The sequence below is a fragment of the Poecilia reticulata genome, linkage group LG4 (genome assembly GCF_000633615.1).
Source record: "Poecilia reticulata strain Guanapo linkage group LG4, Guppy_female_1.0+MT, whole genome shotgun sequence".
NCBI lineage: Eukaryota > Metazoa > Chordata > Actinopteri > Cyprinodontiformes > Poeciliidae > Poecilia > Poecilia reticulata.
This window is the reverse complement of record NC_024334.1, coordinates 25,627,882-25,654,421: the sequence shown is the minus strand read 5'-3', so window position 1 is coordinate 25,654,421 and position 26,540 is coordinate 25,627,882. Positions and strand designations below refer to the sequence as shown.

The following is a 26,540-nucleotide window of genomic DNA, read 5'->3' as shown; positions in this document are numbered from 1 at the left end:
CCCACCCCCAGGGAGACACAATGATTTCTTGTTAGAGAACTTCAGCTACTAAATGACATCTTCAGGAGAGGGGGAGAAAACGGAGAGAACATGAGCAATCTACAGGAGGAGAATAGAAGGGTAGGATGAAATGGGAGAGGGGAAATGAAAAGAGGGGGCGGAGGAGAGAAAAGAGGAGGAATGGGGGCACAGTGGGTTGAGGAAATGACTGTCGAAGGATGGATGTGGGATGGAGGGGAAAAATGGTTAAAAGAGAAACAGAAGAAAGGCGGAGGAGGGGAGGGGGGGCAGAATTCAGACTGGGTGGAGGCGGGAGGAGGGGAAAGGCAGCAGTGGCGGCGCGTCAAAAGCGGAGCGATTGAGATGGCGAAATGAAGAAAGGGAGCGGAGAAAGATAGAGAGTAGACAGCAGGAAGGCAGTGACCTGATTTAAAGCGAAATTCAGCATGGACTGAATGTCTGCGAAGGAGGCCGAGGTGGAGGAGGGGATGCAGACAAACAGGAGACGGAGAAATCAATGAAGCAATGGAGAGGAGAAGAGACATGGATAGTGTAAATAATAATAATAAAAAGGAGAGATTAAGAAATAACAGCATTAAGAAAACGGGCAGAAAGATGGGGGTTTGGGGGGAGAACGAGCAGTGCAGGAATGACGGGAGAAACAAACAGGGATTAATGTTGGGCAAGAGGGAAGGGCAGAGCTCTCCTCTAGCTCTGGTGGAGAAATGAATTCTGTTTGTGGATCTTATTAACGCCTCCACAGCGCAAACATGCTCTAGAAGTCCATCAGAAAACTGAGATTAGCAGCGGAGAAAGAAAAACACACTTTTTTGGAAACAAGAGTTACTCAGAGCTGAGAAGGATGTTGGTGAAAGGATGAAAGAAATCAGGAAAAAAAACACACACACCAAGTTTTAGGAGAAACGGAGCAAAGCAGCAGACCAGGAGATGACTCACCTGTTTGTGCATTTCGATGTTAAGGCCGTAGGACATTTCATAATACTGAAACAAAAAGGAGAAGATTAGGAGAAGATCGTAGTTATACAAAATAAAGAATAGGGCTAAAATTATTTTTTTGTGCTTGAATCGTTTTTAGATATGAAGTGGTGATTATTCATTTACTGCCGAAACAAAGATGCCTACAGTTTCATCCTTCTGGTTTAAAATGGCCATAAAACAGAGTTAACAGAGATATTCTTTTATTGCCAAGAGCTTAGATGAAAAACCCAAAGTGAACAATGAATCCTCAACATATTTGTAAACTGTCAAGAGTGAAACACATTCCCATCAGAGCTTTACTCCAAAGATCTGCTCAAATACCATTTAATCTTAACCAATATGATAGTTAATTTGTGCATTAGTTATAGCTGCACAATATCTTGATTTGCAAGCATCGCTGAAATTTCAATATGCATCACAAAGGACTGCTGTGATGCAGTATCACAGCACATCTAGTAGGGTCTACGTACAATATAAATTATGTAAGTCAGACGGGAGTCAGCTGAAGAGCAAGCGGTCTGCTGATGTTTCTGCTATGATAACCAAGCTACTTCATCCAAGCTGCATATCTGTGATGTTGTATTAGATACAAACACTTCATGAGCATAACTGTGCAGCAGACAGGAATAGGACAGACACAAAGGAAAACAAATTAGACTTTAACAACCTCACTGTCAGCACCGTCACAGAACATGTTGAGCCTCCGATCCCAAAAACAACAACAAAATAATCACTATGTAGTAAAACAGGTGAGTGCTCCTTTCTACACACCTTTGTTGGGCTTACCCATAAAACAACAGGATATTAGAAAAGAGAGGTTTTGTGCTTTGCATAAGCCTGTCTATAATGACCAAATCCAAAAATGCTCCAAATAAAACTAGAGAAAAAAAATTCAAGCCAGTGGAAAGTGGAAACTTTTTGCTGCCAGACTCGGCGTGCAACCATGTGCACGCCGAGGTGCAGTATGTCCCTAAAAGCACATCGCCACTAATTTAACCTCGACTGCTGAAGTCAGAGGCACTGAAGCAGCTCTAGTGTCACTTCAACCCAAGCCAGAAATACAAAATGATGCACTGAAATTGTGGTTGGACGAACTACAGCGATAATCAGGTCTAATGTGAGCCGCTGGACCGCTGCTTTTATCTTAAAGCGCGAGGAGCTGCGAGACACGCTGGAGGAGATGGAGGAGATGGCTGAGGATGCCTCTCTTCCCTCAGAGATGGACAAAAAGGAGAGCATTTTAAAGTCAGATGCTTTGAAAAGTGACAGGCTGACATTTGCTTTTCAGTGCGGCTGGTAGTGGGGAGAGGAGATTGGCAGTGAAGCAGCCAAAACAGGCTGGCAGGCTGGAAGAGGAGATGGCAGGGGTCCCCTGTCTCCAGATATTTCTCCTGGCAGTCAGCATCCATATGAGTGAGTGTGTGTGTGTGTGTTTGTGTGTACGTATTTGTGTTTCAAGCACAAGTCTACAACTGTGTGGGCGTGTTCACCTATGTGCTTTGCATGCTTTGGTGCGAGTATGTTTTAAATCGAGCCATGCGAGTGAGCACACACTCCTCTGTCTCTGTGTGTGTGTGTGTGTTGCCTCTAAGCCTCCATAAAAGATGCCTTCCCTGGCAGCTCCGCCTAGCAGCTCTTTGCCAAGTTTTGCCTGTTGCTTAGCAACATCCAAACTACCCCAAATCATCAGCCGGCAAAGAAGAGCCGATGCCAGCTACCATCTCCTCCCCCTCACAAGCTTAGACTCTGTGCCAGGATTGCCACATAGCTGTTTTTTTGGAACAGCAGGTTCTGGGCAGCTCACACTCCGTCAGCTGTGCTGCTTCTTGGCTTTGATCACAAGTAAATCAAGACTTGGCATGGAGAGGGCATGGGGGGATGGCAGACTTAAAAATCAAAGATGGACCAAGGGTTTTGGCCCCTTATTCATACAGGAAAAAAAAATCTGCTGTTTGAGTACATGTCAGAATATTTATTCTTTTGAGTATTTTTTTTCCCCCTATGATGATTTCATGATATTGTCCTGGAAAATTTCAGCTCCATAATTGTGGCAACAATGCAAATCAACCCAAGTGAAAACTTTTCATCTATAAAATGTAATACATGGAAAATAATTAGATATCAATAATAAAGTACAACATAAATGAAAATATAGAGGAGCTGCCGATTCCTTGTGTTATTGGACTTAAATAAATTGTTTTTTTTCTCCTCATTTTATGAAAACTTGTTGCTTTATCACTTTTAAAATCATGGACTGCAAACTTCATGTGAACCATGCATGAACACATTGAAACTGGCTTGTTTGAACTTAGTATGGCTCTCGTTCCAGTGCTGTGGGTCTCAACCTCTTTATCTGACAGCAGCAAAGGCAACAAACTTCGAGGAACCAATCCATGCAATACTAAGAACGGCAACTCATTTTAGTATAAGCAACATATAACGTACTTTAACACACTTTTTACAGTACTAAAAACCAAAGGCAGGAATAATATTTAATATCAATCTGTACTTCTCTCATCAGTGTTTTAGACCTTCCAGGAAAAACAAGGTGTCAGAATTTAAACTGGTATGTCAGAGCTGGTGCCTCTGTTTTCTTCAACTCTTATTTAGGTGACTGGAAGCCAAAAAGTACACTTTTTGTACTGCACACGTACAGTTAATGTTGCAGTTTTTCAGACACCATTGTAAAGATGACTGCAATTTAACGCAGCTCTAGATGGGATTATTGTAACACACACACACCTACACACACACAAAAACCTTTAAGTGACAGCTTTTCTTTGTTCAACAAATTACTAATCTAATGTTAAAAACCTATTGCTACATCATTCATTAGTTCTATAAAAAAAACGACAAAAAAATTAATCTATAAAAAATTTATTCTGGAAAATAAACCTGCATACATGCATTAAAAAAGATTCACATCGTCTTTGCCATATAGTAACATTGTGGATTATGATTACATTTCTTAAAAAATGATTAAAACTACTACTGCTCTGGTGGTATTTGGAAAAATCTCTTGGAACAAAGTAAAACTGCTCAAAATGTGGGATCATAACTTTCAGTTTGTCTGATAAGCAGACAAAATAATTTCATGTGCATGCATTTTCCAGTTTTGAAATTTCAATCTTTTTTTTTTTTTTTTTCCTTCTTTGGCTATGTGGCAGCTACAAACAGTTGAAAGCAATTTCTGTGACTTGGCGCTGCGTTTGTTTTTGGAAGAGGCGTCTCACCATAACGTAGTGTCTTTGGATCTCGGTCTTCTCCGTGGCCAGTTTCTCACACTCCAGTTTCAAACTGCAACAGAGGAGAGCAGAAAACAAACTGTTTGGTGTATCATCCTCCGAATAAAAATACACAATGCAATTAGCGACATAACAAATTACTCCTCCAGCCCTGTTCTCATCCCCCTCCCCTTTCCACTTCTGTCCCTTCATCGCTCACTGGGGAGGAGGGAGCAGGGTGACTGGAGTGCTGACAGCCCATTATCACCTCAGAGCAGAGCAGAAATAGACAAAGTCACGCTTGGAGCCTGAAACCCAGCCAAGACTGCAGGGAGGCACATCCAAGGTGTCTCTTTGCTCCTTGCACTTCCTCCCTCTCTCTGGACAACTTTCAGTACATCCATGGACCTTCTTTCCCATTTGACTGCTTTCCTAATTATCTGCAAACCCTTCTGTCTTAAGTGTCAATTTGCTCCTCATTCACATTGAATTTTTAATTCAAGTTGTAGCTCCAGCTTTAAGTGGAGCAAATAAGAAAATTAGAGAAGGAAATATTTTTTCTTCTTGCATCAAAAGCTGCTGTCCTGCAAACACTGGACCCATATTTAGGCGTTTCCAGGTCCAAACCCATAAATTTGTCCCTTTTACGTTTCCTGCTCATTCTGCCTCAAAAATAATTCTCTGCTGCTGCACCCCACCTCTAAGCTCCCTCCCAAGCAAGCCAGTACATTTGGGCCTTTGGCAGTTTACACCAACTTGTTTGCAGGTAGCAGATTGATTGATTATGTGGGGGCGAGTAACAGGAGGGTGGGGGGGTTGGTTGTTGTTGCGAAGAGGTGGGACACTGGAGGTGGGTGGAAAGAGGGTCGTTTGGTGGGAGAAAATTAGAATATGATTAATACCGCAACATTACCCCCAGCCGCAACAGGTAATAACGTCCCCGTCCGCTCCCTTCCTCTAGTGCCGCGTGTGCACACGCTCATAATTGACTCATTTATCATTGCCAGCCAGTTGAGCAGACAAGGGAGGTGAGGGAGAGAAGCAGGACGACAAGTAAGGAGGAGGTGGTGGTGGAAGAAGTATTGCGAGGATTAAACCTCACACCCGCTCTCCAGATTTTATTACAGTGGAATTGGCTCTCGGCAGGATTCGCTCACAGCTGGGCTGAGAACTGGTGAAACTGTTTGTATGGAGCTACCAGTTTTTTTTTTTTTTTCTTCAATTTATAACATAAAAAAAATAAAACAAAAAAAACTTGAAACGCTTCGACTACTCCCCCAATTTCACATATTGAGCGTACACTGCTCTCCATCTAAATAATGCAGGAGTTCAATATATATATATATACACAAAATATTTAAGACGACAACTTACTGATCTTACTTAATATTTTAGTGCACTTAATTTTCCCACAAATTAGATCCAACATGAAAATCTTAATTTTTTAAAAGGAAAAAAAATATATCTATTTAGAAACGCACAGACAAACCAGGTGTTTTTACAAACTGAGATTAGGGCTGGACGATATGACCGAGAAACGTAAATGATAAATGGCTTGTGCTTCTAATCAGTTTCTTTGCTTTACACTACATTCACGTCACACTTCATTCACACACTGATGGTGGCAAACTACTGAATAGTAGCCACAGCAGAGGCAGTCTGACAGAGGCGGAGCTGCTATGCAGCAGCAGCACCACCAGATCCTCTGACCACCACCAGCAGGCAAGGGGGATAAAGTGTCTTACCTATAGAGACAAAAGGACACAGGGAATCGACCCGGAAACCACCCACTGATTGTAGGTCAATCAGTGGGTTTCAAGACAGATAATTATTGATTAGACGCAAGCGTTGGTCACCTTTTTTTGTATAGTTCCCTGTTGAGTTGATATACTCATTCACTCAGCACCGTTATTTGATTTATAAGCAGTTATGAGACACAGAGGTAATACCTGAAACTGCTGCTGCACAAGTTACTCAACAGGTTGTTGCTAGGCAGCCAAAGAGGAGGTGAGCTAGTTTATGCCACTGACCTAGCTTAGCTGGCCATGAGAAGGTGAGATTTTCCTCCATCTACATCCCACAGAGTGCTGTGGGGTTCTGAACCACAGTTGAACTTTGCATCATGTTTTCTATTGATATTGATCCTGTATCTATCACGATATATGATTTATTGCTGAGCTCTAGTAGAGATGATACTGTAGCTTGTTTTAACCATCCTTAAAACATGACATTTAACGTCATACAAACACAGCGCAAACATCCAACTAAATGATAACTTAGTCACCAGATAGCTAGCTGCCAGAGGAGAGGACCACTTTTTAGTTTCTCTCACTACCATTATTATTAACATGATTATTTTAACTCATTTTAACTAGTTTATGAAGCAGAATGAAAAGGAGAAGAAAAACTAAAGTGTCTGAGCAGCAACACATTCTATGTATTAAAATGCATAGAACGTGTTTTATAAATGTTCCCTGATCTCTATGTTTTGGCAGATTGTCAACACTTCGTATTAATCGTAGGCAAACCATAAAATAAAGTTGATCCGTTTTATCGTTTTGTCTGGCATGGCGGAAGCTGGATTTGGAAATGCTGACAGGATGTTTTTGGAAATCTCTGATACAGAAAGTATCTGCATCCTCAAGAACATGCGCACACACACACTCACATGCATGTTTAAAATGTCCAATGTCAAAACCCACTTGATTCAGCACATTTAGTTTCTGGCTAATAAATCTCAACACGAGTCATAGACAGAAAACCTCTCTTTACACTTGAAAAATTTGTGTTTGGCACTGGACAACAGCTTTAAAAAGCTGCACTGCTAATGTATAGACATCCACCCACATACTGACAGCTCTTCTGCTTAGGAAAAGACCTGCAGGTTGCACCAAGAAAGCAATAACCTTTCCTCACAAAATGGACTTCAAGGAATGAAATTACAGTGCGAGTGTGTAACCATTATGTGACTGTGGGAGCACAAAAGAGTTGGATGGAGGGAGTAAATGAGGGAGAGAGAGAGGAGGAGAGAAGCAAGTAGGAAGTAGGCATTTCTTGTTGGAGTGATTGCCTGTAATAATTAGTGTTTGGCAGAGCACCGTTTACTGAGAGGAGGGAGAGAAGTTCCAGAGGACGAAGAGAAAGACGGCAAATAGGGGATGAAACTAGACTGAATGAGCGAGCAGGAGAAAGACACGAGAGCAGATATGACACGAGTGTGTGTGTGTGTCTGTGGTGGGCTTGGACGCTCCAATCTTTCACTGGCGGTGACAGGAGATAAGATGATCAGCTGAATGTGCTACAAATCTGCAGGCAGCCAGACAGCTCTGTCAGTACCGCACAGCAACTACACACACACACACACACACACACACACACACACACACACACACACACACACACACACACACACACACACACACACACGCAGCATCTACAAATGCACACGGTTAGTCACACAATATCATCATGCAGAATATAAACACAAGCACATAGAAACTGTGCAAAAACTAGAATATATCAAGTATATATAGAACCAAAAAGACAGAGAGAGCTGATAAATAAATAGCAGAGAACACCCACACGCATTAATGAAAGCCTGCAGACAGAAGCAGCTAATTCTATTCCTTGAGAAAAATGTAGTAAACATTTGAAGTGGTGCATTCGCTATTGGAAAGAGATCCTGTGTTAATCTGAAAAAATTATTGATTTTATTTTCCAAAAGGGAATTTTCTATACGAACATGTTTGTCTGGCATAAATAATTGGACAGTATAAAGGAAAACAGGAGCCTGCAAGTGGTGTTGCAGTCAAAACCACCTCAGCCAAGATCAAGTCAAGAACACACACAGATAAGTCCAAGACTTTAATGTGGCTGACCAAACCAATAAGATTATTTTCAAGACATGTCTGTAAATCACAGATTTTTGTTTTCAAAGAAAATCTGCGTGTTCCAACTCATTAGTAAGCCGGGGTCCAGACTAATTTTTCACCTAACTTTTCACTTAGGTGCACTGTGACGACGTTTAGGTGAAACTGAACTTGTATGTAAGCAGATCTCAACTAAATGCTACAAGTCAAAAACAGACAGACTAAACAACTCTGACAACTAAACACATCTAATTAAATATTAACTAAAAGGCAGAGAACCGAGGAGATAAGTGAAAATGTAGGATTCAACACCGTCCTCTCCTAAATATAGCACAGATGAAAAAAAAAAATCTTTGTCCTGAAAAATTTTTCTCCTCCATGTTCTTTCATCCTCCCATCATAAGCATTTAAGTGTCAATGTTGAAAACCAAGTAATTAAATAGAAAAAATAATGGTCACATTTTATTCAATATTGTCCAACACATGTTGGTATGAATAGTCGTTTGCCTCATTTGTCATTTGTCCTGTGATGGACTGGCTGCCTGTCCAGGGTAGGAATGAGCTGATTTGAGTTTCCCACAGTTTAACCTCGAGTAAAAATGCCAAGTTTTCATGGTATAACAAAGTATCAAAAACAAATCTCATTTGTTTTGTTTGAAAAGCAAGAGAGCAGCAATTATTCATACTGCCATTAAAATACAGCTTGCAATTCTTTTATCCTTAACAGTTCTTATTTTTGATAATTTTGGTTAAAAAAGAATATAGAATTAACTTATAAATTCAATAGGAGTGACAAAATAATGTCTCTTCTGCAGTTCTGCTCTTTAAAGAGAAACATTGGGTTGAAAAACAAGCTGAGATTTGCTGGTCTCTGGTTTCCACGCTCGAACCAGAAGAGTTTTTCAACAACCAAATTTGTCACAAAATGAGATAAAAACTGTTGTAGCCGTCTTACATCTCTCTCACCAGCAATGCTCAGAAACAAGGAAGGCAATGGTAACACTGTGGTACTCTATAGTACCATCCAGTCACTCCAGTATCTTATCAAAAGAACTTTAAACCCTCTAAATGGTACAATAAGCAATAAGCTGGTATGAAACTGTTTTTTAAAACCCGCAACAATCCTCAATACCAACTTGAAGTCTCGTCCAAAAGGTACCAGAACTTTCACCAGTTTCTCTCATGAGATCCATGCTGGAGGTCTTTAATTCTCTCAAGATATGTGCAGGTTTTCTTTGAGTACCCTTGGGATTCCCCAGTCAAAAACATACATGCTGGGGAAACTGGCAGTCTAAGCTGACATTGATCAACAAGTCATGTCCACTTGGCTGCAATGGCCTCCTGTGAGCCGTTTGCTGGGACAACTTCCAGCCCTGCCCGTCTCCCTGAACAGGACAAAGCAGATGGCAAAGAAAATAGATGGATAAGGTGCTTAGTGTCAGCTCTACAATCAGACAGATTTTCAGCTTAAAACTTGGCCCAACATAAGCATTTTGAAGAATTTGTTCCATCAAATGCTTAAAAACTCATGCACAATTCTGCGGTGCCTGTTCAATCAGTGCTTTGTGTGTACATACCGGGCTGAAGCTCCAGTGCTGAACAACAATCCCCAGATGTCAAGTATTAAAAACTGGCAACAAATGTAGGGTTAGATGATTAAACAAATAAAAAATGCTTTATCTTTTTTTTGAAGGAGTAAAAGATACAAGAACCAGTTGGTGTCAAGAATAAAATGGCATTATATCAGGTCTGGAGCAATAAAAATAAATAAAACATGTTGATTTAGGGCTAGGCATGGATCAGTAAGAAACAATATGTTAACTGTGAGTAAAAATATCATGGCTTCTAAAATTAAATTACATAATATGATCAAATAGATTTATTAAAAGCCACTTGCAAACTAGCATGCAGCATGTCAACTGTAGTTTTAAAACAAACAGAAGACTCCTTTCACAAAATACTAAGGCAGAAATCTGGCTCCTTTTTGGTGAATAAGTTTACTTGTACATGGGCAAGCCAACTTTGAGGGTCAATGGAGTAATTAAGTCAAAGTATAGTTTGGACGAGCAGACTGTTGTTGGATTTAAAGCGTAAACAAGACTCTAAAATCACAGAGAAGAGTAAGAAGGTGAGATATACAACAAATTTAAAGCCTTTGCTCATCTTCTAACACAACTGCAACACCGAGTTCATCCATCGCCATTTTAAAAAGGACATGGGAGAGAGTTCAGACAGATTTTACTTTTAGTGCTGATGCCAATGTCTAATAATTTCTATATTTTGCAAGAGAAAATAGCTTCACAATTCAGCTTTTCTGTCAACTTTAACTGCAATAGACTTTAAATTACAGATCTCAGCTTTTGGTCATCTGTGGTACAGTGAGCAAATCCTCCAGTCAATTAATTTAAAAGGTTTTTTTTTTTTTAATAGTGTGTTGACATGTTTTACAGCCTTTAGATTCTAAGGTGCAAATAAAAACTGCAACTCAATAGAAATATGGATCATTGAGTTTAGAGGTCTTTAATTCTGTTTGCAAGAGTAATCACTGGAAAAGTATCAGAAGTAAAGACCATAAATTGACTGATCTTAATCCAATGTGTTAATGAAGTATTGGTTATTGATTGGTTGGTGGAAATTTACTTCTTTTCCTCTTGGCGTAGGATGTATTTAAGCTTCTTTTCCACTAAGGAAGGTAAACAGAACATCAGGATCAGAATGCTTCTGCAGTGACAGATTAACAAATATGAGCGACGACTTTACTAAGGTTTTAGATCACAGCTGCTTTAATACCATAGGAGGAATGTTTTGTTGACCTAAAGCCACAATTTTCAGTGCCAAACAAAATATTCTTCAAGAGCCGTTTTACCAAGCCGTTTCTCCACCGAGACGCTAGCCGGTTAATGTCTAGTTTGGTTCTAGCCAAGTTGGGTGCGTCTCCATCGGCACCGCGTTCCTCATTATGTGGGCGTGAATACTGGCAAGAACGTGGGCAAGAATGTGGGAACATGATGCTACAAGAGCTGTGGAGGTCATTTTCATATTTACCCTCGTTGGCTAGCTTCTCCAAAAAAATTTCGGTATGTGCGTCTGTGGCAGGTTGTCCCGTCCAGTTGACACTGAATGCACTTTTCTGCAAGTACTACCAAGTACTTCGCTTGTAAAGGAACGTAAATGCATGGCCCAATTAATGAATGCAATCGCTTGCCCGTAATACCCGAGTTGGCCTGGCTTAAGCCACCTCTGAGGTTTAAAAAGACTGGAGGAACTGAGCAGGATCTGCAAATTGAGACAAACCTGGCCAATGCTGACTGGGGAAAAGAAAAAAACCACTGTGGAGAAAGACCCCAAGTCACTTTCCGCACAACTATGGGCTAGAACCTCTGAGATGTTTCCACTTTGCCAGTTGCCATAAGCAGTCATAATGAAGTTCTGTTGAAATAGCATAGAGAAAACACACCTTAGGAATTACTGCTACTAAATATAGAACCAGTTTTTCAGGGGTAAAGCAAGACAAACGAGCCAAGTTAGGCCTTCAAACTTTAAGGAAGCTCATCTCCAAAATTTAGATTTCAACAAACTGTAAGAGATGAAGTGGCTATATGTTGAAAAAGGTATGAGTGTATAAGGAACGCTTACTTGAACTAATCTTTTGGATGAGTAGATTAAAGTATATATATATATATATAAAATCAGTATACAAAAATGAAAAAAAACTCCTTGATGCAGGCATTACATAGCTTACGCCTCGATACCCATCAATTTCACCAACTTTTGACTATTTTTAATCATTTGTACTAATGAAGAATAAATGATTAATCGGTCAACACAATTTAAAATGACACACAGTCAGTCCATGGGTGGTTACAACTGCCGGCCTTGTAGTATTTGGGCAGAGAAGAGTGGAGGAGCTCTTTAGGGATGAGTGGCAGCATATTAGAGGTAAGTGGAGAGCCTATCTGACTCCGCAGAGCGCACACACACAGCGTAGTGCTCGCAGTCACCAAGAACAACCTGTGTGTGTTTGCAGAGACTGAAAATTACAGTAATGAGAGCTCTGTCAGCAGCTCCTCCTGCTTCCCTTCAGTTTGCTGATTACAGCCTGTTTGGATAGTTGAAACACAACCACACACACACACTCCCACATACAGGAGGAGTTGGCCCACCAATGACCCTTTAATTAATTAACTCTTCCCTGTCTTTAGCCTAGTTCGTAATTTTTCTCCCCATCTCAGAGAAACAAAACATCAATTTAGAAATTTGCCCTCTGACATGACCCTTGCCACACACCCAGCTAGACATAAAACCAAGTTGCAATCCATCAACCCTAATCCCTCCACTGACTCTTCTGCTGTCTAATCCAACATCAGAATATAAACATCTTCCTTGAAGCAAAACAACACAACCGAGCTCTGCCGTTTCAGGACATCTATTTGTGTGACGATAATTGGAGTCTGAGTACATGCATTAGACTGAAGTGTACATGAATAGATCAGTGCGTCTATTTGTGTGGGCATTGGGGTCATGTTGTGCCTCCAGGGTGAATTGTGTCCATGTTGGTCTGATTACATGAAGGTGCAGTCTGCAATCAGAGATGCAGCTCTGTGCTACAACCTGTTGGATTATTCAAGGCCACTGCTAATCCTGCCAACTGCTGCTGGTCTTTTCTAAAACTGGAGCCAAACTGAACCCAGTCATGGATAACATATAGCCAACAAGTTACAGCGATAAGGGAAGAGTCGAGGGGTTTTGTTGAAATGATGACTTTTCCTTTTCCAACTTAATGGATGTTTTATGACCTCTGAGCAGCATGTGGCTTGAGATGTTGACATGCATGACTGGGCTACTTGGTGATTGTGCAAACAAGCATAAAAAGCCCTCAGTCTGGATTAAGTGATGCAATATGACTATACCAGATTCTTACTGGTAATTAATGAACAGTCAGATATTGGGAGTAAAGCTTAAAATCACTTAAGGATCAAAAATGGCTGTTAAGACAGAAAGATACAATATAAGCTCAGTTATAACTTCACAATAGGCAGAAATGAAACTAAATGTTTAACTTGACACTGAAAGGCAAAGTAAGACCAGCACTGTCGAATGGAACCATTTTAGTATCAATTTAATAAAAAACTGGTATTTAAAGTTAAAAGTTTAAGAGATAGCTTGCGCTCATAAAGGACAATTCACGGATTTCCCAAAAGGAAAAGCATCTTAGTGAAAAAGTGAACGCTTTACAGCAAGCTGCACTGTTTTATCGTTTGAGCTCAAGTCTTAAGGCAGTGGTCTACGCTTTATAAAACACACAAAGATACTGAGGGATTACAATTCTTATACTTGTAGCATCCAAGTATAAAGACGCTACAGATCATTTAAAATGTTAAAGCATTTTGGTTAATTTTAAGAGTAAAATCCTGTTTGAAAACAACTGCCATGAGTAAAGGGCCAAACGGCTGGACTGATAAATGAGTGGACAAACAGATTGATGGACATGTGGAAAAAGGTTTTAGATAGGCAAGAGGCAGAAAATTAGAAAATATTTAAATGAAAATCCATACTATTCCAGAATGTGTATGAACCATTTGTTGACAGATTCCCGTGGCATTGCAAATTATATTTTCTTGAAAAGTGAAGCAGCTAAAAACATCCTGAATTAATTGAAGGTGGAAAAGATGCAGATTCTGTGGCATCTTTTCCACATCCTAATTGCACCAGTCCCTTTTGTTGACCCTGTTCAGTAGTTTTCTTAGAATATTTATCAAAATCGGAATAAGCAGCTTAGATATTAAAACTGGAAATTGTATTAGCCAGGAAAAGCTTAACTGGTCCAACAGGCACAACATATTTTATTGGAGGAAAGACTAGGCCCTAGTCTCAGTTTTGTTGAGTTTATGCTTCAACTTGTGGCGAGCAAAGAAGAGAGAGAAATAAGAACACACACATTTGTTTGAACAGGGCAACAGTAGCCATGGGGTATAGACGTTTTTTTTTTTGTTTTTTTTTGGATGCTGGGTGTGTACAAAAGAAGCTTGAAGTGGGATAGAAAGAAACTCTGGTCACCAAAAATCAAAGCAGGATGAGAGGAGAGAAGTCAGGGGGTGGGAACCATGTGAAGGTGTGCCAGAAAAACAGAGCATGGTGGGGGGGATGCTACATAAGCAACCCAAATCCTCACATTCAAAAGCTTTCAGGGAACATTCCTGCACATCACATTAACCATACAGTCAGTACACAGCAAAAAACAACTCGGAGTTGTGGTAAAGGTTGGGTGTAAAACTGAAAAGTATGTTGCAAAACCAGAAAGTTTAACTTGGACCAACATTTAGAATGACATACTGATGTCATGCAATGGGAAAGCACATCAATGAACAGGTTTTGTACTGTCCCACACAACAATGACACTTACACAGTGTATACAAGCCTGATGTGTCACCAGGCTTTATTTTCCCCACCGTCAGGCTAAGCGTGTTTATTTTAAAGAGATTTTTTTCTACAAACCTGTAACAGTGATAGCTAGGGTTGAAAGATTAAATGCATTTGCAAGAATATCACAAAAAAATTGGCAATATCTGAAAGTTTTTTTTTTCCCCCAATTTCCTGCATCCCCTTTTTGTGGACACAAAGTGAGGATACATGTCTTGTTATGTGGAATTATTTGGCTATAAAAAGATGTGCTGCACAATGTTGCTACCTCTCAAGGTAACACTACGAACTTTTATCAATTCAACACCACTAAGACATTTACGATATGTGCATAGATAGAATGCTAGCAACCAGTGCTTCAACTTTAAGTAAGCAAAGTACAAGCCGACATGGGTCACTGACCGAACAGTTTGAAAATATTACTCCTTATGAACATGATTTGAAATGGCATGTAAAAATAACTGATAATAATGGAGTTCATAGCGAAAGACAACGCCCATTTATTGGTGATGCTCAGATTTTTTCTTTTGCAAAAACTGATTTCTGATCAAGCCTTATAGAGGAGTCATAACAGTCTAATGATGGGTTACATTGACAAAGATTTAAATCTTACTGTACAATAAAGGCAAAATTTTTACATACATGTTTTTGCAGTACTCTAAGTAAAATAAGGCAATGTGCAGCTGGGTAGGCTCGTTTAAGAATGTTCAAAAAGTGTTTACAAAAAATGACAAATGCATAAGACATTGTACAAGTCACATATTAAATTGTAATTACAATACTGGAAAATCAGAATTGGAGTATTTTCCGAAGTCGCTCAGACTAGTGATATCACAGACGGATTAAGCTAGGTTTATAGTTGACACACTGAACTCGGCTTGCACCAGTGGTGCGGTCTCCCCGTGTCTTTGAGACCGAAGACTAATGTGTGGCATTTGTGTTTACATCTCACATGGTTTGATCAGTACCAAAACCTTAATGAAATACTAGAATTTGTACCCTGGCAATATTTAGTCAAGCATACAAACACTCATTATTGTCCTTTTTAAATCATATTCATTTTAATTTATTCTATATTAAATGTGGCCAGTGTTGAATAGTTTGATTCAAGACCTAATAATTTACAATTACCTAGTCATATTTTCACATTTCTTATCAACTTTTAACATTTCTAAACACAAAAACACGGTAGCTCATTGGTGGACAGCCCTAGCTGCTCTACCATCGGATATATCCAGTTTTCAGGGGGAAACTCTGCTTTCACCAAGCCAAAGTAGCAGAACAGTACAGTGAAAAAAGCCTTCAACTTGCTACACACCCACCTGTGGTACTGAGTCTGCAGGAACTGAAACTCCTCCTTTATGCGGTCCAGAGTTTCTGGATAGGTTAGTTTCAGTGACTGGGGAGTCCCTGAGGCTGCTGCTGCCGCCGCCGCTGCTGCCGCCACCACTGAGGCCGAAGACCCCGGGGGTGGCTGAAGAGGCGCCTGAGAGAGGGAAAGTAAGAAAAAAAGAAATCCAATTTATAGTCACTAATGAGAACACCGTGTGCATTTATAAGTGCAGGATAATTGCCAAAAGGGAGTCACTGTTGGCATCAGAACTCCAAATCCTGTCAACAACTTTGTGGTAACAGCTGAGGAATTTTCTGTGGAAAATGACAAGTGGCAATAAAAAAAAGCACATTTTAGCTTTCAATAAGAGCCAATATCTACAACACAATGTTCAAAACATCCACAGGAAGCCATAAAATATCAATGCTAACGATGTCGATGTTGATCAATGAGCAGGAGGAGCACAGTCTAATCCAGAAATGTTGTCATTGCCCCCAGAGGCAAATCTGAATAGGCCAGCAGTACTCGGATGTATATATGGACTTCTCAGTCAAATAAAAAGACTCAGTTCATATCTCACTATTAAAGTAGAGCACCATTTTTGTTGAGAAAAAAAAAAAAAACACCTCATCATTACTAATGCCCCTGCCCCCCACAGCCTCTGAAGATAGTCTCTCTTCTCTGCAGGGTGCACAGCAATTAGGAGAACACAACTGTAGGGGTAATGCTGCGAGACAGGCAGACAAAAGGGAGCTGAGAGACGGTCTAAGAGGGTGGTCGGGTACGTCCGTCTGTCTGTCTGACTCTGTGTCAAAATGAGAAGAAGCAGACAGTTTTGGGGACAGCTGGCTCATAAGCTTCACGACATGTAACCAAGATGGTGATGTTCAGTTACTCGACGGATTCGATTCAGATTTATCTGATGTTAAAAACAATACTAAAGAGTCCAGAAATGTGCTTAGTGCGGGATATTTTCAAGTCATCCAAAATTGCACAACCCTACACAGCTTATAAGAGACAAAATTACAATCATTACAGATGAGCTATTGTGCCAGTTTCAGGCTTATATACCGAGGTGTGTTGCAGATGTGTTGATTACTGTGCTCCGTCCTAATTAAAAAAACTAAACTCAGATGTATAATGCCGAATCCCTGGTGGTTTACAAGACCAACAACACTAACGATGCCTATTTCTCTTCAGATGTGAGGCTTTTGATCACATAAATACAGCCTGCATGTGGAGTAGACTGCACTACTTCTCAGCAGCTTAATTTCTTGAGTTCAGGCAGAAGGAGGATAGAACTTTCCACATGGTGCCACGTAAACACCAAGGTTTTCTTATTGTAACATCTTCCTCCTAAGCGTGTATTAAAAGAGTGAAACTCAGGGGGTTTTTTTTCTACAAATATTCCTAGCCAGTAGTCATCTTGCTTCTTCTGGCTGCCAGGGGATTTGATTCAAATATTATCATCCTTTCCCAAAAGGGAACAAAAAGAAATCAGAAAATGCTCTGCATTTTATTCCTGTTTGTAGGGAAATTTAATTATACATTTGTCAAAAAAAAAAAAAAAAAAAAAAATCACATTTAAGTGTTTCTCTTTAGTGTACATCTTTCATTTTAAATATGTTTGGGTTTCTTTTCTTACAAGTAAGTGGATAAGCGCTTGCAAATGTCCATTTAAAAGTGGTCATACAAACTGAGTCTATGTAGGCATCAAGTTAAACCAGAGTTTTGACATGTTGCAGTTTCAAAACTACTTGGATTTTCAGGGTGTCATACACTTTGGAGAGCTTGAGTGACTGGAGTTGCATTGAGCACAAAGTAATCCTATCCAAGCTTGATTGCAGTACACAGTCAGACACAGTCAGAGAGCTGGCTGAAAGAAAGCCAATAGTTTTTTTTCCTTGCATTTGCAAAAAATAAATAAAAAAAACCTCAGCTGTTTGAAAAAGTTTCCATTCACAAAAAAACACAGAAAGTGGCGGTGTCTCAAAACCAAGGGCCCAAGCATATTGTACACAAGAACAGAAAAATGGGTTCCTTTGCTCAAAGTGAAAATGAACCAGAAATCATTTCTTTCTGGACAGGCAATTTCAGATTTCACAAGTGCAGAGCTTTTGGGAAGTCCTCATTGGTCCCACCCACTGTAGGATTTTTTCGGTTTAGTAACCACAACCACTTCAAATTTCCGACCAGTCATGCAGTATTTATTGGTAACCGCGCAAGAAAAAAAAAAAAAAAGTTCTGCACATAATAAGTGTCAAGAACAAGATGATGTCATTTTGTTCTTGCAGCGCAGAGACAAAATAATGTAGAAGGTACTGAAGATCACCACTCATAGTTGGTCTTATGAGTAGAACACACTGTTTAAAAAGACTTCAAGCTCTTACCAAGAAAAGGAAAGTTTGGAATAGGCTTTTGTTTTAATGATATGAAACGTAAACAACATTCAAAGTGAATTTTATAAAGCCAAACAAACTGCCCAGCTTTACAACTCGAAAAAGAAAAGCCCCACACACAGAGTTAATGCTTGTATTAGAGCACAATGCATGAGAAACTTCATAATAGAGCTGCATTCTGTAAAGTCAAAAAATTTTTTTGAAAGTTTATTAAGTGTAATACTCACCTTATTAGAAATATAAACACGCATTTATGTTCAAATAAAAATAGCAGAAATGAGTTCACATATCAACATTTCTCATTTCTACAGGACTAATAGGCAACTTTGTTTTTTCAAAAACAAAATTGCAAAATAATTCAAACGTGTTTGAATTATCTGCTCATTCACTACGCAGTGCACCACACGAACTTTAAGAGGCGTGTAGTGTCTCTACTGAATAGGTAGGTTTGTAAAAATCTTAATTTTGAAAAACGATGTTCTAAATGTACATCTTAAATGTCTAAGTGCAAACTGTAAGCATGTCCCAAGGTATGTGATGGATTCCAAAATGAAGGCAGTGTAGTGTACTGAATGAATGAGAGAATGCAGAAATTCATGTGCATGAAGTGCATGCTTTAATTTTGAAAAGCTGCAAGTGTGTTAGTCATCCCAGCTATATTTTTGTTCTGAAATAACCCAAAGTCATTCATTAAGGTGGGAAATATTTTTGCCAATATTGTGAAGCTGCAGTGGACATGAACAAGTTGTTGAGAGCAATTAATATCTCAAAGCTTCTAATAAATGTCCCTGGTAAATAAAATCAAACTCAATCTTTCACAGATAATAGAATCCTCTTTCAGAATTAAGTCTATGTCTTACATACAGTCTAACTCAACAATAAATATGAGAAAGATTTTAAAGCAGGGCTATTCAAATCCAGGCCTCCTCAGTATGCAGTCAAGTTTCCCAGAGTCCTGCTAATGACCTCATTAGTTGGCTCAGGTGTGTTGAAGCAGACATGCATCTAAAAATTGCAGGATATCCGCCTTAGAGGAGTGGAGTTGAAGACCACTCCTTTAAAGCAAGATAGAGTTGGACCGGATACAATATGCAGAAAAAATGTTATGCTTTTATAAAGTTTTGGTTCATTTTCATGCAGCACACTTCAAAAATCAAATTGTCTGAATCATGTCATGCAGTTACAACATTCACTCACATCACAAGAAGCTGCCACTTTGTCTCTTGGTTCACTTCAGTCTGCCAATTGTTTTCCCACTGTAGATGAGAAATCCTGCAATAACTATATTGGCAGTAAATACGGCAATGATGATAAATGTGGCTACTGTTAAAAAGATTTAGCATCTTGGACACTAATCCATGTGAGGTACGGACAAGAGTGAGACTAAATCTAATGCTGTGAATGTCTTATTGGCTCACTAAATGTTTACATTACTGCATCCCTTTACAAAATTAACATGGGGCACACCAATACTGCCATTCCAATGTATTTGTGGAAATTATGCATCCCTACAGTGAAAGAAATCCATGTTTGATTCATGCCAAAGTTCAAATGAGTTTTCACACCTGCCTGAAAGAGAAGGTCTATTCTGTGGTCTGCTTAAAGTGAAGCAAAGAGCTTTGGTGTGAATGTCCCTTTAGGTTTTGCACTTCAAGTTCAACTCCAGTTCTAGTCTGAAACTTCAGATGTCACTTCTACATTTACACACCGATTACAAATCAGGAAGACCTCTTTCACCGTCCAACCCAGTGACTAAATAGCGTGAAGAATTAACTGAAGAAATTGTACTGACAAGAGGGGATGACAGAGGATGGTGCATCACACAACTAAAAGACAGATTAACTCATTCACCAAGACTTCAGACATTCCCACTGGCAAATTTCTGGGTTGATGAACTATAGTCACTTATAAGAACAGGAGAGCCAATAGCTAATGACGAAAATTTCATTTAATTTATTCATTCATTTCAAACAGGTTTTTAAAAGCAAGAAACTATGTAATCAGTAGGACAAAAGAAAGCATGTACATGCATAGCCAAGAACAAAATAATTAGCTTATCACTACTTTTCTGTTTTAAAAAGAGTAGGAATAAGTTAACATTTAATCAATCCTACGCCCTAACTCACTGTAATGAAATTATTTACCAACTCAATAATTATAAGAAATTTGTAATTAGAACCACCTTAATGTTATTCATATGCCTCTTTAATATACTGTGCTAGAGCACCAACAAATGATATTACATAAGCAAAATTATTATAAACTGACTTTTAAGACAAGAAAATCTACAGATGTATAATATTAAAAGCAGTGACTATTGTAACAACCAGACATACGACATCAGAATAATTACCAACTCCTTGCCAATGTACACCCTATAATTCTTTTATAATCTCTTATACAACTACAAATAAAACCACAAAAAAACTAATAATTATCGTAAAATAATATCTACTAATAATGGTAATAGTAACAAAGAAGGAAAAACAATTATTTGTGTTAATTGGCCACTTCCCTATGTAATGCTTGTACTGTAGTTTTGTACTTATTTTTAAACTAAATTTGAAGAGAGGGGGGGGGGGGGGGGGGGGGGAGGGAGCGAACCCTAATGAAAAAGTAGAAGCGGGAATAAAAAGAACAGCACCATTTCTGGAAATTTACAGGCGAGATTAGAATACATTAAGCTCTCCTAAAAGAGAAAGAACTCTAAACAAAAGAGCAAAAAAGTTGGTAGAAAATGGGAAGTGGCCTCATTGTTCATCTTTCTTTCTAACAAGTTGCTCTCAATCTGTCTGCCAGATCCCCACCAAGAGCATGGAGCGAAACAAACCCACTCCACCGCTGCTCGCTCAGCCCCACCGTTACACACACAGTCAATTGATAAATCCGTGCGTTCTCAGTCTTGCTCACACATATGCACACCTCATACCTGACAAGAAAACATGATAAAATACACAAACTCTTTCTTCTCATTTTTCACACGGCACGTTGAAGCAGGGCAATAAATCTTCCATGAGAAAAAAAGAAGGGCACAAAGGTTTTTACTGCCTCAATTCCCTATGTATTTTAGCTTTTAAAAATATATATTTCCACTCATAATAAGAAAAAAAAACTGAGCACTGAGCATACGTTTTTCCCTTCCTCCTTATGACCAACATTAGTCAGTGCCCACTCCTAATCCAGCAAACTGCTGAGCTGCTTTTAAAGTGAGAGGTCAGGACAATAAGATGACCTGGTGACCTCAAGGGAATAGATCTGAGCAAAGAGTCTCACCTGATAATCCAGCCAGTTATTCAGTCCCTCCCAGCTTGAGAGCAAACAAGAGAAACACCATCTGCCCACAAACAAAGCTCGCCTAGATGGAAATTTATTGTTGCACAAATACAGGCTAGCTCTCTTTGCACCTCCTAAACCTGTAGATTAGGTTTCTGGAGTGCTGTATTGACTTTTTGGAAGAAGAAAAGAAAACAGCAGAACATGTTAACATGCCAGACTTTGATTTATTCTGTTCAAAGAAGCTAGCCATGGAGGCTAGAGTCTGGGTTGCATGTCCATCTATAGCTCCATGTTCTCAAAAAAACCCAGTGCCATTTACTCTGCCCATACCAGCCACAACTGGTTCATCCAATGGACATTTCTCACCATGAATAGACTGACACAAATACAATTCACTACCGAGTCATTACTGTGACTCAGTAAGATTCCCATGACCTTAACCTAGCTTTGAGTTGGTAATTAGTATCAAATAAGAAAGATTAAAAAAAGAAAAAAAGGAAAACTTAAAAATGCTCTTGAAAAACTATTCATCTGGTCTGAAGTCTTTACTAAGATACCAGAAAATGTGTTATATTGGGTACAGTTTTCTCTGGCTGCATGGATCAGCTATATAATGCAGACCCCTCCCCAACATATTGCTACAAAGTGACCAACTTGTTTCCATCATTTAAAAAACAAATTACTTAAAACAATTCAGCTGCTTGGAAGAATTTTCACTGTCAAACAATGCTGTCAAGATGTGAAAGTTAGAGAAACACATCACTCTTAAGATAATAGTAATTGAAAAGTGGAAGAGTAAAAATCCAAAGCAACCAACCAGATAATATTTTGTTATTATCTGGTTGATAATAACAGATAAAAAAAACAGATAATATCTTGTTATTATATGGTTGGTAATAACAACCAGATAACAATGTTTATTAACAGAATGTTTATTAACATTCTGCAGAAAGCAGAATGTTAATAAAGCATAACAATTAGCAAAACAGGCCAGGTCAATTACTTGAAAACTGCTAATAAATTAATTTATTCTAGGTTTTCTGTCAAGTTATGCTTTAACATTATGACAAATATATCAACAGTCATAATTGGAACATGTTAATCATTTATATTGTCAGCACTTATAATAATTTACAAGATCCTGAGGGTTAGCATACTGCTAGCACTACTTTTTAACTCATTCTTGTTTTCCAGAGTTTTGATCGGGCCTAAACCCGATTGTGTCTGAGCCCGATCCAACCCAACTACTTAACTTTAATTATAGGCCTCAAGCCTGAAATAAGCCCAGCATATTATTTTAATTAAGATTTTACTGCTTTTGTTTGTGCGATTGGTAGGAAAGGAACAGGGTGTAGCAGCATGCGTGCTGTGCAGTGAACACCACTTTTTGGAGTCTAATTAACCTTCTACGTTTGAAAACATTACAGGTTGCTCCAGAAAACTGAGAAATTAACAACTTGGTCATGAGCATGTCATGTGGGCACTCTGAAAGTCTAAACTGGTCCTCCTCTGAGAAAGATGTGAGAACTTGTGGTTAAACAAACTCTTGTTTGAACCCATCTTAAAATGAACAGGTGGGCTGGTTTACCTGAGAGTTGAAACGTGGACAATGGGGAAAATAAAAATAAAAAAATAGCACACTTAAACACACACAATATACTTATTTTGGCCACAATGCATTTACGAGAAATGGTACAGGATTTGAAAAGTGGAACTGGCAGTTTCAGAGTGATGGTAGAGCGCATGTAGAAAACCAACAGCCTCTGAAGTGTTTAAAAGGTAATGGAACAGGAAAAGCTGATTCCAGTGTAATACTGTGCAAGTCTATGTAAAACTTAAAAAACAAAGAAAATACAAAAAAACAAGACTTCATAGTTATACGACTGCAGGCCAAAACAGGCGAGAGCATCATATCTTTAGACCATCACTTATCTCTAAACTTGGGCTTAATTTCCTCACCGAGTTCAAAACCTAGAATTTCTGTCGAGAAGGGTTTTTAACTGGCTGTCCAATAATCTACGGCACTTTCTATATGTGTTTATGTTTACTTTATCATTTAGTGTTCTGAAAAGTTCTAATTGTACCTGTCTTTTAAAGTTCACATAGATCAGAGAACACACATGCATTAAATGAAATTAAGTTAAAAGAAAAAAAAAAGTTGGGGGACCTTCTTGGAGTATATCAGAGTATGATTGTGTTAAAACTGAAAACAAAGACTCAAAATGTTTTCAACAATTTGACCACATGAATAAAATTATAAAAAGGTACCATTCCCCGCGTGACATTCCCTGAATAAAATCAATATGTTTTCATTTAAGCTCCCTCTGATTGCACCACAAGAACCAAACCACCATGAGCTCACATCCTTGGTTTAAACCCCCCACCCTCAAAACATGTGCACACAAACACATTCATTTCTACAACACACCCACACATGCTCACTCCTGACAATAAGTGGATCTGTGCATAGTGCAGTGTTCCACAAGTATTTATGAGCACACATGCAGTTTATTGCAATCAGACATGCCCATAGTGTTCATCAGTCAGCTCAATCATACTATTCAGTTTCCTTATTAGAAAAAAAGAGCCAGCAGTGTTTTGATTTATTGCAGCCATTATATTTTGTTTATTTAAAAGCATCTTTTGGAGATTAAAAATCACAGAATTGTAATTAATGACAGGAGCAATAAATTTTTCTCTTCATTTCAAGCTGTAAACATGCAAGTGATCTAATGCGCCTCAACTAATACCACATTGTATCTCAAAATGGAAGAGGGATTCATTGTGCTTCTTCTAGTGTCAGTCTAAAATAAATATTTCTGCAAAGATATTTTTCATGTACTTTTACTGCTTTGTATACAATTACAGACTTTTATTGATCATACTAAAAGATGGGGATGGATGATTGAAACAGGAAATGCTAAAGCCAAGAGACCAAAATGGCCAAGTGTTAAAGCATTGCATGCATGTTAAACTCTACAACACTTCTCAGTAATGCCGGGAAGCCAGAAATTCTTTAATTTTGTTATAAACCAGTGCAGAATGGATCTTTTAAAAATAGATTAGTTAATAGTTTTATTAACTGAAGTGGTTCATAAAAAACAACTGTTATAGAGGTCGACATATTAAAGGCTGATGACATTACACGGGGATAAAGGACGGACCAATGAACCTCACGTAGAGGTCATTTCTTACAAGCAGAGCAACAAAGACTGGTTATGCTGCGTTATTTGTTGGAATTTTACATTTCTGAGCCAGGTAGACATGGGTTGAAATATAAGACATGTATAATCACTGTTGCCTTATTCCTGATCAGATTTGTCTTCTGCTTGACAAGAAAGACAGTTCAAAACTGCAAGTACACATTTGAGGCTGACATTTCAACTTGGCGAAAGAGCAAATTAATGTGCAGCTGACTTCAGTAGATACCAAGGCGGCTCCAGTTTAAACCTTAGTCTGACATTGAACAGGCTTTTTAGAAATGATGGAAGCTTTTTGAGATTTTCAGCAAAAACAGGGACCATCTGCATTATCTAAAGGATGTACACTACACAAAGACTGAAATTTTCAGGTAGATACTGCATATAAAAGGAAAATAAAATTAAATACAAGCGTTCAAAACATAAACTCCTATGTTATTTTGTCTACTTTAATTCAGTGAAACTAGTTAAAATAAAATTATGGGTGTAAAGGGCAAGAAAACCAATTTGGACACAGTTAAGCATCGTTCACAAATGGAAGTTGGAATTTAGTAAAATCTGTTTTGGCAGACAGTAGCCTCACAAAACAATAAAAAAAGATTGCAAATGACCCATAAATCTAAACCACAGTATCACATCTTGTGCTCTTGAACAGTCTGGTAATCATATTTAATGGGTCCCCGACTTTTATGTTTACACCAGCACTGAGAGTTTGGCAATTTTAGAGATTCATTCTTTTTATTTTGGCTCATTTTATGTTTGTTTTGTGATGCAAAAAATGAAAGAAAAAAACAAAACAAAAAAACCTAGAACCTACTCTATTATATAGTTTAAATGAAATTATGACCATTATGCGCTTTTTAGAATCTTACCCAATTGTTTTTTTTTTGTTTTGTGGCTCAAATTAAATTTGTAGTGATGCTTTCAGTAAAAGGCCATCAACCGAACATACCACCATCTTAAAGTAATATTTTCTAAAGGGAGAAGGAATCATTTCCCAGAGATTTTATGAGAAATTCACTCAGAACTGACACCAAAGTGTGTCCAATTGAAGTGAAACGGTAACATAAGGATTCGCTCAAGATATATAAAGCCTTTTCTTCAGGATACAAAAGAAAAAGTCAAACTCGTTTTATTTTACGCAAATAATCTTCAACTTAACTAAGGTAAGACAGTGAGCCAAAAAGATCAGCAGGATTTACTTTGAAAGCACCATGGATGTAAACTTATTCTCCTCAGTTTTTCCTGAAGTTGTAGGTCAGTTGGCTCAGCCCTCAAGCAAAGTCCCAAATGCTGCCAAATTAAGGTCTGTGTCCTTTGACTGGACCAAATTTTATCTCACTCAGCTGAACAGATGATTTGATGCTGCCTCCCTTCTGATGGCTCAACCCCTTAGTCCAGCCACTAATTACACTGCTTGCCCACAGGAGTTGAACATCAGAGTAAACACCCAATCTCTCCCTCTCTCTTTTTCATCAAACAATCAACGAGAACACAGTGACAAAAGTTGTGTAAAGGAAGGAAAAATAACTTTAATGTACATAAATCCATTGCTGAGACCATGTATCTTGACTTTCCTTAAGTATTAAAATTTAGCCTCAAAATATACAAACTAGGATTGTTACTCAGTGCCAGTCATTGTAATTGTTAGACCAGCATACAAACCTCATGTCTTCACCTCCCCCACCGTACATCAAGTAGCCATCAGCTTGGCCTGCTGCCGAAGAAATTTGCCTGTAACCTCCCAATGATTACTTCACATTGACGGTCTGTGAGGCACCTGTTTCATTAATGCCACACATCTTTTCTTTTTCAGCACC

General features: G+C 38.7%; 1 protein-coding gene across 2 annotated transcripts in view; it reads right to left on the bottom strand.

Annotated features, from left to right (window-relative positions):
- The window catches only part of tle2a (TLE family member 2, transcriptional corepressor a), a 48,156-nt gene that overhangs the window by 14,625 nt on the left and 6,991 nt on the right, over window positions 1-26,540 (bottom strand). For both annotated transcript variants that reach the window (XM_008406953.2, XM_008406955.2), the window contains exons 2-4: window positions 15,835-15,998; window positions 4,233-4,296; window positions 958-1,002 (exon numbers count right to left, since the gene is read on the bottom strand). In XM_008406953.2, coding sequence (XP_008405175.1) covers window positions 958-1,002; window positions 4,233-4,296; window positions 15,835-15,998 — 273 coding nt within the window. The remainder of the gene's footprint in view (window positions 1-957; window positions 1,003-4,232; window positions 4,297-15,834; window positions 15,999-26,540) is intronic.